This window comes from Argopecten irradians, chromosome 10 (genome assembly GCF_041381155.1).
Source record: "Argopecten irradians isolate NY chromosome 10, Ai_NY, whole genome shotgun sequence".
NCBI classification, from domain to species: Eukaryota; Metazoa; Mollusca; class Bivalvia; order Pectinida; family Pectinidae; genus Argopecten; species Argopecten irradians.
In genome coordinates, this window is record NC_091143.1 from 19,252,185 (window position 1) to 19,269,989 (window position 17,805).

Consider the following 17,805-nt stretch of genomic DNA (forward strand, 5'->3'; position numbering starts at 1 on the left):
TCCTCTATCAATATCGGGACTTAAAAACCATGTTTGTATATCATGTTTGTTTCACACGTAAAATATATTGATTGATCTTCGAAAATAATCAAGTGTTGTTCCTCTGACCAATTAAGATTTTTCTCATCATCACATTAAATATGGCTCTCGTGACGAATTTCGACTGTCCTCTTAAGCTATAATGTATTTCGTAAATCAACTGTGACTAAGGAAATGGGTAAATGTTACATTTTTTCTATCATATCATAGATATTAGCATACGCAATGAGAATAGACAAGTATTGGCACACAAAATGCTTAGATATTTTTTTATATAACTCATTTTATCATTGTCACAAACTATGCTGGCAGATACGTTACAAACAAATAAAATCATGTACACAATTAATGTATTATTAAATGTCCACGTTTTTTTCGTGATAATGTACTTTAATATGTATACTAACTTTTACCTTTATGACAAGGACACACCCATTAACAATTAAATGGACAGGTGCGATCTAATCTTGAAAATATACATGTTACGCAACGACATCAACAGATACGTTACTACTATGTACTTGATTACCTAAGATGCCACTTTCCCACAGAGATAAATTCACATCACAGTTTGAAAAGTATATAATACTAAGTGTTACAATGTTTGTAGTTTGGTCGACAAGTCACATGGTGTCATTTAAATGATGAGAGGGGTTAGTGTCGGTCAGTACGTTACCGACAGATACGTTATGGAAAAATACCCATATCGACAGAAATTCTCACGCTTGTCATAAAACATTTGAAATTAGCTTAACCACGTGGCAAGTGTCCGAGAGTTTGTCAATAGTTTACAAGCGGGAAGATTCGTTGTGTTGCCAGTGTTGGGAAACTCGAAATAAAAGAAAAACCTTTACTTTCCTTTAGTATATACCTGTACATAGTAACATATATATACATTTCTGATAATAATCACGTGATTCATAACACTAGTTAGCTGTATTGATTAAGCTATTAGGTATATAATTAATTGTTAAATGTATAAATCACATATCAAAATAGTAACGTATCTGGTATAAAAGATCACGTATCTGTTTGATGAAAGATGTACCGTTAATTCTAATATTTAGTGTAAAACCAATAAAAATACTGTTACATCGACTAATTCAAATACATTTTATAGCCAGATATTAGAATGTTTGTTATACTAATGATACGGTAATGTGATATATAAACATGAAATAACGTATCTGTTTATTTGGTAACGTACCTGTCATATTTGGTAACGGATCTGTACTTTTGTACGTAAACCTTAATTTGAGTGAACTTGGTTTCATTTGTAGCAATTTGTTTCAGACTAGATATGGTCAGAAAATGTAAGTTTAGGGTTGTTTGTGGCAATCAAGTATGACGGAGACTGATACGTTTCTCAGGTGAAGGAAGGCGAGGACAATGACAATGAATTATTCCTTTTCATCATGTCACAAAACATCAACAAAGGACAAGTGAGGTTTCGTTGGCCAATGATATTAGATGAACTGTTTATCCTGAGTTATCACATCTACCTGTCGTTTTTTTTCTTTCCCAATTAAATGACAAGAACGCCGAAACCATTCGCAGTCAATGGGAATCAGTGTAGACAGATACGTTACCAATATGGTACAAACATAATCATCCCTTCATCGACGCCACTTTCAATAGTTTTGATCTATCGTTTGATAATTCGATGTTGTAGTTTTGACAACAAGTTTTGAAGCAGATTCGTGTTATTGAATTCGTTTATTTTCTAATACTTCATAAAGACCTATACCAAGAGAACAGATACGTTATCGCTGCTAATTTAGGCAAAAATCATCTAAAGTATTGCAGAGAAGTGAAACTGCTGATAAGTACGTTTTCTTTGATGCATTTTGACGAATTTATGAAATAGAAAAACATAATAATCCTGTCAGATTTCTACAGTTATATATTAAGTATGTTGTAACATATACGTTACTGTTTAAAGCAGGATTTTAATGTCCTATAGAGTAATTTGTGATTTATACAAATACAAAATTACTGACATGTACTGATGCAGATAAAGGTACAGTTTGATGATAAGGAAAAATATAAAAACAAAATACTTTGGTACTATTTTTATATGAAACTGTTCGAACACACTTATGAATCATACAAAACAATATTCACAAATGAACTTTTCCTAACTGCAATTGATAAAGACAAGTTGCTTTTGAGACGGACAAATGGCTTTGAATGGAAAGAAAAGTCCAAAACCAAAGCAAAAATTCAGTTAAATTGTATATTTTGTGGCATTTCTAATGACAAACCTCAATTTAGTTCATTTTTTTAACAAAGTCACGTATCTGTTCTTTACCAAATTATGATGGTTGACTGTAACAATTATAACTTTTCTTTGAGTAAAGATAGGAGCCAGCCCTTTTGGATTTAAAAAGTAGAGATATTTGCCAAACAAATTACAATAAATAAGAACTTTGTTTTCAATTTTCATATTTTATGTTTTCGTTTCTGAAAACATGCAAATTAGTGGAGAATGAACAGAATTTTTTTTCATTTTTTTTTAAAATTCAATAATGAATGCAGATCAAATATATTAATCAAATATGTGTATTAATTTAATTTGAAACATGTTTGTTTTGCTGAAAATTTGCAAAAAAATTAATATCAATACAAAATATTCATGATTGTAATTTGATTGTTGTTGTTTTTGTACTTGCTGTAAAATGAGAAAAACCGTGTTGTGGAGAAGAAGTTTGTTAAAAGTTGAATTGTTTACAAATGGATGAGAGTTGAGAATGAGCAGAAGGCAATAAGGATATATATGTCTAACAGTCACCTGAATTCCGATATGCACAGTTATAAATAATGTTTTGCTTTTAAACAAATAAATATGTCTCAGCCCTGTGACTTGGCACATAGGTCAAGATCATTGATTTGAACAAACTTTGTATTCCTTCATCCCAGCATGCTATGGCCCAATAACATGTCCATGTATGAGGTTCTTGGTTATTAAGAAGATTGTAAATTTTGTTTACAACAGACACTGGATGTTGCCGGCCAAAAGACAATTGCAATAGGTCACACAGGGGGAGATTAATTCAACACACAACCATATATACTTTATATACTTTTTCTCATAAATCATTACATATAATCCTTGTACACATCCATATCAATGGCGACGCTAAGAGGAAATTAATGAATATGCAAAATAGCGTGCGAGCGTCGAAGGGTCGAGATTTTGGTGTTTGAAGGTCCGGGGGTCTCTCCTGGAAAAAAAATATTACGATTTAGAATGGCTGAGATAATTTTTACGATGTATTTTGATGATTTTGCGAACGCCGAATGCGCGAGATTTTGGTGTTTTGGGGGTCTGGGGATCTCCCCCGGAAAAAACTTACGATTTGGAATGGCCAAGATGAGTTTTACGGTGTATTTTGAGGATTTTAATGCGTTCTTAACGTGGTAATTTTTCGATTTACATTGACCTGCATTTAGAAATTATAATTGTGAATGTCGTCATATCATTATGCAACCCTACTCGATCTGAACATACGACTTCACACCATCAGCACATTGTTGTTTAACTAAAAAATAATGAATTGATTTAATTGTCTTGCTTAGACATATAAACAATATAATATTTTAAGAAACATTTTTGAAATAGTAGAATCCCTTGATGGACATTTTTAGTCTAGTTCATGTGTATTTAATTTTTATTATTAAAGGTTTGAACATTACGTGCTTGAACTTTTAGGAAATGCGCCGCAAAGCGGCAAAATTTTCTAAAATGAAGTACGAAAAATGTGCAGGAGGACCCTTTTCTTCCTACGCCCCTGCAGTTGCACATTTAAAATTTTAATGAACTTGGTACCCACTACTGACCGATGTAAATCATGCCAATAAAAGATGGATCTTTTCTCTATTTCTGTTATTCTTTACCTTTTTCTTTCCTCTAGGAAATGTTTTTATAACATGGGAAAACTAAAAATGAAGTCTATATAGCAGGAATAACAAAACACATAGCCACCTGTCAGCCATGCATGTTTTTTTTCTGATTGGTCACCCGAGTTCGGATAAAGAATGAAACAAATACATACACTGTATATAAGCACCATATATTGGCCTATCAGGCCCATGAAATCAGCCAGTGATGATATCCATTTAACCTTTTAATATATGAAGAGTATTTGATTCAATTGCATCTGTTTCCTATGAAAATTGAGCAAATAATGCTCATAAATGTGTTTCCCTATATAAACTATGGTACAGACCCTATCCCCTGGGGAAAATTCCGAGACCCCAGGGCCATGAAATTCACAATATTGGTAGAGGGCCTTGAGACCTTTCAATCTATGAAGAGTTATTCTGACAAACAAAATGATACATTTTCGTACGGAACCTACCGAAGCATATTGAGTTAGGTCCTAGGTCCCAATTTACCAGGCGGGAAGCTGCCATGTAAGCACATAAACCCGTGTTGATAGTGTTGCTAACAATTTCAAATGGTGGAAATGAAACCACGATCCGCGGAGGATTTCCCCCATAATGGTACAAAACACGCGTTCTTTGTAGTAAAACGTAGTAAAACAAGTCACGTGATTATATCTCATTCATGCCATTGGCTGAAATAAATATGGAATTGTATTAGTGGGTAACTAGTGATCACATGAGTGTGTGTTTACTTCCAAATAGAGTGATTTCTCTGACCTGGTATTTATACATAATTAGGCCTTTTGAAGAAGATCTTATTTTCTCTGTGTTATATGTATATGTTCTGAACCCTAAAGCAGGTAATAATACATATAAATATAAATTTAGAATTCTACGAATTTAGCCGGGAGTAGCCGATCTTCGCTGATTTTAGATTAGACGGTTAGACCTATTGAATTGGTCAATTCGTATTGTATCATTTATTTACAAAACGGGAAAATGGCAGTTTTACAACTCATTTCAGTTCATTATTTATAGTAAAACAGTGCATATGTGCAAGTCAAAATGATATGCATGCAATATTAATAGCATTTTGGAGTCTAAATATTTTCAAATAAATCAATTTCCCCCGAAGAAATGGCAAGCAAACTATCACCATATTTGGAAGTAAACACAAAATCACGTGATCACTAGTTACCCATAATACAATTGTATATTCCGGCCAATGGCATGAATGTGGTACAAGCACGTGACTTTTTTTTTTTACTACGTTTGACTACAAAGAATGCATGTTTTTACTACGAAAAAATAGATGCAGATGTATCGCGAGTTGGAAGTTTAAAACCGCGTCCCTGGAGGATTTTTAGCCCAAAGGTTGTATCTGACCATTGAGACCGTAACAAAAATTCGTTGTGCCTTTATATAAGTGTATCGACGGATGTAAATATTTATGTATATTATATACATGTATATATGGACAGGCCAAGCTAACAAGTAAAGCTGGTTTCCCAATGTGTATTGTGTACCTGTACTGTGACCTTTATGGCTTTTAAATTACGTAACTGGTATTTTTCGGGATTCACAAGAAAATACAACATAAAAAAATCTTTGTTTATTTTTTTTTCATTCATTCTTTTAATATAGTATAGTACGGTATGTACTACATGGACTTGGTACGAATGGCAATCAACAAAAAACACACACACAGCTTTGAAACGAATTTTCAACACACGGTTATATATATTAATAATTCGTTGTACTCTTCCTTAGCTCGGGCTAACAGCTACGTACACGCAGGCTACAGTTTCATGGCCGGGATGTGCAGGATCACAATTTTTGTTTTTTGCTTTGAAATCAAATAAATAAAAACTTTAATTAACAATCAACGTCGATCTCTGCTGTATGGCTTTTGCTGCATATACACAGTGCTTTATGAAAGGGTGGCCTTTGATTTCCACTTTCAAGACCAGATGTCGACATCTTTTAGTTTAGATGTCGACATCAATAACTGACAAGTCGGTGTCACACCCGAGCATAAACACATTAATCGCCGAGTTACCGACTGTCTACATAAATATCTTGGAATCATTATGTGGGCATGTACATGTGGTAAGTCGACATATTCTTCTGTTTATGTCGACATCTATCGATATGATGTCGACTTAATGCCTTAACGATGTCGACATTATTAAGTCGTAAGTCGGCAAATCGATGGCAGACATATGCCACCATAAAATTGCAATATTTTCTAATTTTCGGATTAACGGGCCTTCGAACTATTAGGCCTTAGCGGTTCAAGTGACCTTAAAATTAACAGATGACGATTACTGCGTACTAATCAGACGGCGTGACCAGACCATTATTACACGATTATAATATAATAAAACAAATTATTGAAATTCATAGTTCAGAGAAAAATACTTTGACAACTCTCGGTAAAGAAATTGCTATCAAATATCTTCATATAGCTACAAACACATGCACACAATTATTTTCATTAGCAATCCAATATGGCGAGTGTTATCCATTGTTTGCGCATGTGTAACAGGAAGGCGACAAGTCGACAACTCGACAACACGACAAGTCGACAACTCAACAACACGACAAGTCGACATTTTACCGCGACAACACGAGATTCTGTACGCGCTAATTAGCGTGTTTGAAATGTCGACTTGTCGTGTTGTCGACTTGTCGCGGTTCGAAAACGCGACAAGTCGACATTTTAACTGTTAAATCTCGGGTTGTCGCAGTTTGAGACCGCGACAACTCGACAAGGCGACAACACGACAAGGCGACAACACAACAACACGAGATGGCCGTAATCAGCCACCATACTTACAGGAGTTGCCTCCCCTACACAACTTGGAAAAAAAAAAGTTGTCGGCGGGTATTATTTGAAAGCGTTTGAACCCACGGATAAACTTGTTAACAAAATAATTTATGAAAGACAACTCGTGAAGACTTTGAGTTTAAAGGAAGGACTTGTACCAAGAAATTGCTCAAATACAGTTAATTATAACAGTCAATCAGTAGGTACAATGTACTGTGTATTATTTGAAAAGACATTTTGACTACATACATGACATGGTCTTCATCATAATTGTACATTAGAAATTACATTATAATCTCCGTCGTATATGATAGATGACAAAGTATATCTGTAATTTGTATTTTTTCGGGGTGAAAAGGCGAAAAGACGAAAAGACGAAAATTAAGGTTTGTTAATTTTCGTCTTTTCGCCCCGAAAAGACGAAAAGACGAAATTTTAGGTTTGTTAATTTTCGTCTTTTCGGGGCGAAAAGACGAAAAGACGAAATTTAAGGTTTGTTAATTTTCGTCTTTTCGGGGCAAAGACGAAAATTAAGGTTTGTTAAATTTCGTCTTTTCGGGGCGAAAAAACGAAAAGACGAAATTTAAGGTTTGTAATTTTCGTCTTTTCGGGGCGAAAAGACGAAAAGACGAGATTTTTGAAGGCGAAAAGACGAAAATTAAAGGCGCTAATTAGCGTGCTTCACTTTCGTCTTTTCGTGTTTGACTTTTCGTCTTTTCGCCGCGAAAAGACGAAATTTAAATTTGTTAATTTTCGTCTTTTCGGGGCGAAAAGACGAAAAGACGAGAATTAAGATATTTAATTTTCGTCTTTTCGGGGCGAAAAGACGAAAAGACGAAATGGCATAAATCAGCCACCGTAGATCAGACGAGAATTAAGATATTTAATTTTCGTCTTTTCGGGGCGAAAAGACGAAAAGACGAAATGGCATAAATCAGCCACATGTAGATTCTATTTTTACATATACCGACGTAAATAAAGATATTTTTACAGATAGAGGTTTATAGCATCATATTCGTAAAATGATATAAAAAGAAATTTATTAAATCAAGTATTGTGAACTGCATTCAGTTGGCAATTATAGGAGTAGGAATGCAAACTGGACAGCGGCAAATTGAATGAAGCGTGCTTGTCCTTTATCCAATTGGCATTCATTCTCATATAACTGCCAACTGATCATGAATCCAGATCAAAGCTTCACTACATTTTTTAGTAAAATTTCAAAATAAAATCTCTGGAGATTTCGTATGCAAATAAATAAACAATCCATTATCTTCAAGAAAGGAAACGCCATTGGAACGACAACTGTGACGTCATAATGATAATGACGTTAAAATAAGCGGATGGGAAAGAAAATGTAATATATTGACGTAAACCAATGTACGTATCGTAATTTCTAAGTAGGCGTTGTACCTTATATATTTAAACTCTACATTTGCAAAGACGAAAGAACCATCAATTATAAATCCAAACAAGAGATCCCAGAGGGATCTTGGCGCCCACCAAAGAATGATTTATGTCTGACAATGGAAAGAGGATCTTTTCCCTGCTTTTCAAACTTTTTCAAACACACTACATATAAAATTTGAGACAGATCGCTATAGTACTTTCTAAGAAAAAGTGGTAACAAACTTCAACAATGAAATCTAAGATGGCGGACGGTTGGCCATCTTTTTTACCGATCAGTCCCAAAAAGCATTATGGAGCAGTCCTTAAAGGTACTATGCACAACTACGGTACAAGGGGAAACTATGCTTGGAATTTGAGAAAGATCCCTTCAGTACTTTCTGAGAAATAGCGATAACAAACTTTAACTATCAAAATCCAAGATGGCCGCCTGTCGGCCATTTTGTTCACCGATCGGTCCCAAAATGCAACATACACAACTAGGGCCCTAGGGAACCTATATATAAAATTTGAGAAAGATCTCTTCAGTACTTTTTGAGAAATAGCGGTAACAAACTTAAACTATCAAAATCCAAGATGGCCGCCTGTCGGCCATCTTGTTGACTGATCGGTCCCAAAATGCAATATGCACAACTAGGGTCCTAGGTGAACCTACATATGAAATTTGAGAAAGATCCCTTCAGTTCTTTTTGAGAAATAGCGGTAACAAACTTTTAACTATCAAAATCCAAGATGGCCGCCTGTCGGCCATCTTGTTGACTGATCGGTCCCAAAATGCAATATGCACAACTAGGGTCCTGGGGGAACCTGTATATGAAATTTGAGAAAGATCCCTTCAGCACTTTTTGAGAAATAGCGGTAACAATCTTTAACTATCAAAATCCAAGATGGCCGCCTGTCGGCCATCTTGTTGACCGATTGGTCCTGAAATGCCATATGCACAACTAGGGTCCTAGGGGAACCTACATATGAAATTTGAGAAAGATCCCTTCAGCACTTTTTGAGAAATAGCGGTAACAAACTTTAACTATCAAAATCCAAGATGGCCGCCTGTCGGCCATCTTGTTGACCGATCGGTCGCAAAATGCAATATGCACAACTAGGGTCCTAGGGGAACCTACATATGAAATTTGAGAAAGATCCCTTCAGTACTTTCTGAGAAATAGCGGTAACAAGAATTGTTAACGGACGGACGGACGGACGGACGGAAGGACGGACGGACGGACGACGGACCACGGACGAAAGGCGATTTGAATAGCCCACCATCTGATGATGGTGGGCTAAAAAGCGACACTTCACTTTACTAGCGAATATTTTTTGAGATTGATAATAACTACATGTAGGATTTGTTCATCCTTGCTCAAATAATTTATATGTACATGTAGCCTAGCTACACTCTCTCGACATATAGCCAAAGACTAGGCTTAAGAGATAAAATAAAATCCGTCTCTGCTGGGCCTTGAACGCATGTGGTGTGAGAAACGGGAAGTAACTCTAGTATGACATGCGCACTGAACTGCACCAGTATGGCTGCCGAGGCAGGATGATTGTGTACAAAGTGAACACTTGATGGTGTTTTGGACTTGAGTCATGGCTTCTGAATATACACCAGAGGTCATAAAAACACTGAAACATAAAGTATTCACTTCAGCTCGAGATGGAATGGCAATTAGCATATTTGCCATGCTTTGGAACGTGGAAAGGGAGATCGTAAAAGAGGTGCTGGAACACCATTCCGAGGAAGACGGTCAGAAAACCACACCGCTGATCATTGCTGCTAGAAATGGCGAAGAGAAGGTAGTAGCCGTGTTGTTGACTAACTTCTTAGTAGATATCGAACAGACAGGCGTTGTGAAATTTGACGGTTTTGTTATTGAAGGGGCAACATCATTATGGTGCGCTGCAGGGGCCGGTCATTTCGGTGTGGTCAAGTTGTTGATTGATCATGGTGCGGATGTCAATCATCCGACGTTGACCAACTCGACTCCTCTGAGAGCTGCATGTTTCGACGGTAGACTGGACATTGTGAAGTATCTAATAGAGCACAACGCAGACCTTAAAATATCAAATAAATATAACAACACGTGCTTGATGATCTCCAGTTACAAAGGACACAAGGAGGTAGTGACTTACTTGCTGGAGAATGGGGCGAATCCCGATTGTAGTGCCCATTGTGGGGCGACAGCCCTGCATTTCTCGTCAGAATGTGGCCACTTGGAGATCGTTCATGAACTTGTTAAGTTTGGTGCTTCCAGGTTAAAAAATGACCACAACATGACACCATTAACTGTCGCTGCTGAATGTGGTAAGTCAGAAGTTGTGGAGTATTTGATTTCACTGCCTGAATGCAAACGTGATGAAAAAATTGATGCTCTAGAACTATTAGGGGCCTCTTACGCAAATGACAAAGAAAACTATGATATAAACAAGGCGTTTCTATACCTTCGAGAAGCCATGCACGTGCGGTATAGTGACCCGCAAGACATTATTGAAAAGCCACTCTGTGATCCAGTACAAGCGTATGATAATCGTGTCGAGTGTAAAACTCTTGCCGAGTTGGATTCAATTCGACAGGACTTTGGAGCTCTTCATATGGAATCTCTTGCTATTAGAGAACGAATTCTTGGAGAAGATAACCCAGAGGTTCCGCACCCTGTTATTTTCCGTGGAGCTGTTTTTGCAGACAGTGCCAGATTTGATAGATGCATTGGGTTGTGGCTACATGCCATGAGACTTCGACAGCGAAACAGCAGGACTATATCAAAAGATCTTCTCAGATTTGCCCAAGTCTTTTCACAAATGGTTCACATAGGGGTTAATCTGGATTTTAAAAATGTGGAAGAAGTTTTTCATCATGCTGTGATAGAATTACAACGCGACATGGAAAGAATCGCCAAAGGAGACGAAGACAAGGATGCTCTTGTGGAGATTTACCAAAGCAATATACACACATGTCTCTATTTACTTGTGATAGCACAGAAAGTGCCGAAATCAAATGTCAATGATGAATTACACAAAATGGTGTATAAATTTCTGAAAAATAAGCCAGTCCTGAAGAATAACTATAGTCCTTTACACATGGCTGTTGACAGTGCGACTCTAGTGGATGATTTCCATGTGAATGATGTAGTGAACTTCCCCAATATCAACCTTACAAAGTTGCTAATCGAATGTGGGGCTGACCCAAATGCTCTTGATTGCCATAGGAACAGTCCTCTGCACATCATCGTCAAATATTCAAACCCAATCAGTGATTTTGACACTCTTCACCATATCCTTATGGCTCTAATAAATAACGGTGCTCATCTAGACATTTGTAATGGCGAACAAAAAACGCCCATAGAAATCGCAACATCAGGCGTTGCAGTTGTGATTCTTAGGACAAATAGCAAGCTATCTCTCAAATGTATTGCTGCTAAGTCAATACAGAGACAAGGTATTAAGTATCAAGGAGTTGTTCCCCTTGTTTTGGAGGAGTTCATCAAGCTGCATTAATTATAATTACCGTTGGATTATTTCAATGTGATAATATACTACATTTATAGGAACATGATGTTTTAAAGGGATATTTTACTGAAGTTTGACTTACTCGATGTGCAGTGTCTAAATTGCCTTTGTCCTATTTGGTAATGTCTTTTAGAGTTTGTGCTAATTAAAATACTAATAATTAAGTTATATTTCAATTTCTTAGGCTAATAGAAAAGTATGCCTCATTACTTTTGTGGAAGTGCTTCAGTAATAGATCCAGCTAGATTCCGTGTGTTCTCAGCATTAGTATTGTCCTATTGTCAATTTGGTATACACAGAATATATATTTGCTTTTGGTTTTCCCATACATTATATGTACCAGTATTTTGTTGGTAGTTAGACTTAACTGATTTAATGATAAGTAACATTTTATTTTGATAAATCATGATCAAACTTGTCTTAATTGTCAGATCTGTCGATTAATTTTCTACTTCAAAATTCTTTTCCATGATTATTTTGCCGTAAAAGATTAAATGTAATTAAGATCATATAATTAAATGAAAAGCTGTACATGACACAAAATAAATTTAACTATAAGAAATCTTGTAACACTTGTGAAATATCCCTTTAATGTAGATGTTCTTGTATATCGTTTATATTTTTAAGTTTTATAAATCATTTGTGTTGCCAATGACACTTTAAACTTATTTTTTCTCTGGTTTTGTTTGTAGTTTTAATTGGAAGTGACCCAACATGATCGACTGAACTTTTCATCTTTTGTCATTTTTGATTTAATTTGACATAATTTAGGTATGCAAATTGTTTGCATAAACCTATTTTAATCAATCTAATGAATCTACTGAACTAGGAACATCAGAAAAGTATAACAAAAACGCTCGTGATTTGTAACTTGCTGGAAAGTCTGGTTTATTATATTTGTGAAATTTTGACTAAATTTGTCATTTCATATTGTACTCACTGTACCATGATACTAGTATGCGAGTTTTCCTGGTTTAACATAAAGATATACAAGGTACCATTTCATGAACTACGGGCCTGGCTATGGCTACAAGGAACTAATTAAATAATAAATACATATAATCACTAGCATTTATAATAAATTATAAATATGGAACTCAAAATTTGGAATATTCTGATCATTGATATCATATCATGCATGAAGGAATGATATATTTACATATACAGTCATGATCCTGATTGCTGAAAAGGCAATTTGTATACATAGACTGGCCACCAGATCCTAATTAGTTGTTGGTAAGACTTTCTCAGCAGAGTTCTTTACTAGATTATCTCCCCCTAGTTTGAAACAGGAATGAAATTGTTCAGCCGATTGGCTGATATCAGCCTTTTTGACTTTCAGAAGATAGGTTCCCGGTACATGTAATTCCATATAATTTCCCCCAAAAACATAAAATTCAGCCTTTTTCAGATTTTTCCATTTTCATCTCAGTTTGAAACTTAAGCTGTTAAGACAAATATAATCAAGCCAAATTTTAGAGATATTTCCCCCTTAATATTACTGGTGAGTCTGATGGCCAGTCTAACAAATACATAAAGCTAGGCAAGTTCGACAACCTGCTTTGGGCTTCATTTCAGCTTGGTAATTGACTTACCGTTAATTATTGTACATGTACTATAAAGGTCATCTGTAGCTGTGTGTATCTGTAATTTTCTGAGTATATAAATACTGTGGACACAGATGAGATTAAATGGTAATTGCTGTTTATAAAAAAGGCCAAAATAGCAAAGTGATATGTCATGTGAAGGTAATTCAGTAGAATAAGAAGGATTTAGTTGACAAATGGGATGAATTATTAAAACAGGTCAATTGTAATAAATACATTGTCAGAATGATTTTTTGCAAATGTTCAAATGTTGTTTTAATTTACATTTTCAGTATTATTTGTTTTGTATCAAACTTGAAGGATGTCTCAATTCATCAATTATCAAATGTATACATGTTGAAACATAGAACCAAGATTTGTACAACAAAATACAACTGTATCATGCAAATATATAATACTGGGTACTGTTTACCAGTGTTTTTCCTGCCTACATATTTGGGGCCGAAATAAGGCCCCATTCCCAATTGTATTTCTTGTTATTTTTTCCCAAATCTAAGTCTCGATTTCCCAAATCAGTGAGTTGACGCTTATTTTGTGTGACGAAACAAAAAAATTCCGGAAATCCCAAGTCTGAACGTCGTATTTTAGTATACATTCTTACACTTGATTCTTAGAGAAGGATAATTGTTTATTTCTACCTTTTCCAAAATTTCCATAAACACTGTTAAAATTTTTCATTTCATACTTTTATCGCACAAAATTTCCCAATTTTCACCAGGTGGCAATTTCCCAAAATGCCCTGGGCCGTTTTCGATTACACGGTTTGACTGGTTGGACCTAGTTGTTCGTTTATTAATTAAAGACGGACCTGGTGATTTTATATTGTTTTCAGATGAGCCTTGACAAAGCCCTCACAAGCCTGTATTAAAAACTGCAGGTCCGTCAGGATTTATACTTGAAATATTGACTTTAACAAACGGTCGAACCGGTTATTCCGAATAAACGAAAACGGCCCAGGAAAAACACTGGTTTACACATCATAATTAGCAAAGCTTAATTAAGTAACACAAAGTATGATGGTAAATGTGTGACTAAGTTGGGGGAAGTTTTTTTTCTAATTTAAAGATACTTTTAATTTCATAATTGGTAGACAATGACAGTTTAAACAAAACGGTTAACAAACTGAACTTTTAAATGTATTTTATTGAAAATATGATGAACACCTGTCATTTTCAAGAACATTAGAAATTGAAATATTTTCAGCATTGTTGGAAAATTCAAATTAGTGAAAAAAGTAATGCCATATAATATGTTCAAACATATAGGTATGTTTGAATATATGTGTAATACACATATATTCAAATGTCGTGTATATGGCATAATTTCAAATTGAACTTTTCAACAATGCTGAATATATGTAGCTTTATGCCAATTTTCAATCTGTACATGTGCCATGAAATAATTTAATATGGATTTGAACAAATTATCTCCCTGTTTACTATGGTAATAGACCATTAAAGTGTGTGCCGCTGTACATGTATTGAGGGAATACAATTGGTATGTTAAAAAAAGGCATATATATTTGAACACGAGGGTGTTATTTAACCTAGTCACCCCTAAACACACATTTAGATTCTTCTAGTTCAGATGTTGGAATATTCCATTTTTCAAATTTCGGGGATGAATTAGTTTAAATGTAAAATGCCATTTTATTTTGCCTTCTTGATGCAGAGTTATCTTATCCTGAAACCAGAATTGATTGTAACACTTATATTGCGTTTCCCTCGAGTTCTATGTAATTATTTTTATGAGATAAGACATCATTTTGAATATAAGGCAAACTGATCATGATCATAAATTAACCATCAGTACCTTTACAAAGGGCAGATAACTGCAGTTATTAATCTAAAGTTATTTTTTCATACATCCTTTTTATCTTTATTAATTGCCAAAATTAGAGGGTCCCAAAATCATATATAAATGAAACATTTCCCAAAAATAAATTAAAGAGTCTTTTCTTGTAATATCATAGGATGTAATATACCGAAATATGCATGCAGAGAGACCAAGTCAAAATGAAGGAATTGAAAAACTTTTGAACCACATATTTTTTTCCACATGTATATTATGTACCATGTCGTTTGTACAAATTCATTTTTGGTTTTTAGAGTAAAGTTCAGTGACAAATTTGAGATAAAAAAAAATGTTGAAATCCTATGGTACAATGAACATGGAACATGTGTGAACGATGATCAGTTCTGTGATCTTGTCAGTACCTTTTGATGATGTCTCCAAAGCCTATATACCTATCACATGTACAGCCATCGCATTTTCACAGACACAATACCTAAAGGTAACTGCAGCTTATGTGAGATTACAGTTTTTCTTTAACTAAAAAATGTCTCCACCTTCCACATCAATGAAAACCTGATAATCTCACTATATAACCAGATATCTCTGTAATTACCTATAACTACATTTGTTTGCTGATTTTGTAATTGCCTACCGTATACATGTCTAGCCTCAGTGTCTGGAATGTTGTAATTTTGTGATAACTTTGTGCAATATTGAAGAATAAAAAATTGCTGTCATTTGATCCCTTTGTAATGTATTTTGTTAAAATGCTATTCAATCTTGAAAAACACTTTCAGAAATATAGTCACTTGCAGTGTCTCCTTGGCATCTGTCTTTATATGACTGCGACTTGGTGTGTCCATGAAACCAGTTCTTTATTACCCTGACAGTATTATGAATTAACATGCAAATTACAAGTGTAATTAATTGAAATGGATCCTTGGATTTAAAAAGAATTTAGATTTGGACTCCTAAACACATTTGACATCCAAGTCAAAATCAAAGGTAAAGTCCTGAGAACCAAGATACCAGTTTAGCAACAACAAAAATTCTAAATGAAATGTGTTCAAAGTTTTATTTGGTAGATACATTGCAGTACAGATTGTTACTGATGCACCATACATTTTATAACCTCACTGAGTTCACTCATCATATTTAAATTTTCAAACAACATTCCATAACTTCCTCTTGTTATCCCTGTAATAATTCAGTCTCTGATGATAGGACAATGTTTAGTTTAGCTGATAAAAAGCAAAGATTACAGCTTGAAGCCCTTTAGGGTTCCGTGTACCAAATTTGATCAAAATCTGTACAACCCAATTCCAGTGTAACATCCCCCCCACCCCTTAACTTTTTGTTGCGGGGGTATAATGTTCACATCTTAATGAGAGAAAATTCTAAATACTTTGATGTACACTTGTGTCAGTTTTTTGACAAGGACAAAGTTATGATTACGGCAATAGCTTTTAACTAAAATGGACTAAATCTTCATTGTAGCAGGCACGAAGAAGTGGTGAATAAAAGAATATTCTTACTGGAAATCTTACTCCCTAGTAACATAGAATTTATATAAAAACAATTACTGGAAATCTTATTCCTTAGTAACTTAAAATTTATATAGAAGCAATGTCTAACTTTCAAAGCCCATAGAAAGAACTAAGTATCGGACAAAGGAAACGTCTTTTTCTTATATTTTTCATGTGAAGTCGAGTCCTTTAAAATACTTAATGCATAATTAGTTGTGAACTTCACTTGAAAACGAACCTCTCTCTCTCATAATCTTGGCGATATCACAGCTTGTTATTAAATAATATCAAATAAAATAAATTAGTACATTTATACCAAAATAATTTAGTAAAGAAAAATATACACAACACACCAATATCACAAAATATATATACGGTACATTCCAACATCAAAGGTACAGACATGCTTGACTGACAAATAATCCATTTGCACTCACAATCACCACAAATCGTTGCGGTACGTCTCTGTCGTATGCATTATTATTTAAAAGTAATAGAAAAGGAAAACTTTAACGTCCAGATTAAGACTAGAAACCCAGATCTTCTCTAGACAGATGTTCTAACTGGTTTAACTGAAGCCCAGTCTACATCATTCTGTACTGTGTAATATTATGCTAGAAACATCACTAATAGACATAACTTTCTCTTTGTGTACAGTCCACAAAAACATAAATCAATGTTCAGTATCTGTGCATATAAAATCATTTTGATTACTTTTTTTCTGCCATATCCACAGATGATTTTTAAATTGACAACACCTGTCTGGAAATATTACATGTAATCCATCCCATCATCATCAGATGGCCCATCGTTCTCCACGTTACGTGCCAGCATGTAATTGTCCATATCAATTGACCGGCAGTTGTATATGGCGTATCGTAACTTTTCAGCCAGTACTTCACGACTAGGATAGGCTGGCAGTCGAAGCTGGAAGAAACACGTCTGTGATGTAGGCAGGCAATCTACTCCCTGAAAGTGAAAGTAAATAATTATAGCAAATCCACACCATCTTGTTTAACATAAAGTTACAGTTTCTTACCATATTTGATCCAAAAGTATTGATCATTTGTGGTGTCAGGGCCAGAGTATCTCAGGCTAAGAATGCAACAGTGACAGACTTTCCAGGAGGTGGATCGTCCTCCTACTACACTATAATTCTGTTACTTATCTTCTTACTGTATGGAGAGGCAGCATTCCCTAGTGTTAC

General features: G+C 34.9%; 2 protein-coding genes across 4 annotated transcripts in view; one reads left to right on the plus strand and one right to left on the minus strand.

The window, feature by feature from the left end:
- The first annotated feature begins 9,673 nt into the window (after positions 1–9,673).
- On the plus strand, positions 9,674–15,814 carry LOC138333340 (protein fem-1 homolog B-like). The gene has a single exon (XM_069281659.1). The coding sequence runs from the start codon at positions 9,755–9,757 to the stop codon at positions 11,657–11,659; it is 1,905 nt and encodes a 634-aa protein (XP_069137760.1). The 5' UTR covers positions 9,674–9,754; the 3' UTR covers positions 11,660–15,814.
- A 314-nt stretch (positions 15,815–16,128) lies between these two features.
- The window catches only part of LOC138333339 (probable E3 ubiquitin-protein ligase HERC1), a 71,501-nt gene continuing 69,824 nt past the window's right edge, over positions 16,129–17,805 (minus strand). For all 3 annotated transcript variants that reach the window (XM_069281656.1, XM_069281657.1, XM_069281658.1), the window contains one exon: positions 16,129–17,567. In XM_069281656.1, coding sequence (XP_069137757.1) covers positions 17,370–17,567 — 198 coding nt within the window. In that variant the 3' untranslated portion in view covers positions 16,129–17,369. The remainder of the gene's footprint in view (positions 17,568–17,805) is intronic.

Excerpts from the sequence above, each read along its gene's own strand:
- LOC138333340 (XM_069281659.1), top strand. The coding sequence starts at position 9,755 with ATGGCTTCTGAATATACACCAGAGGTCATAAAAACACTGAAACATAAA.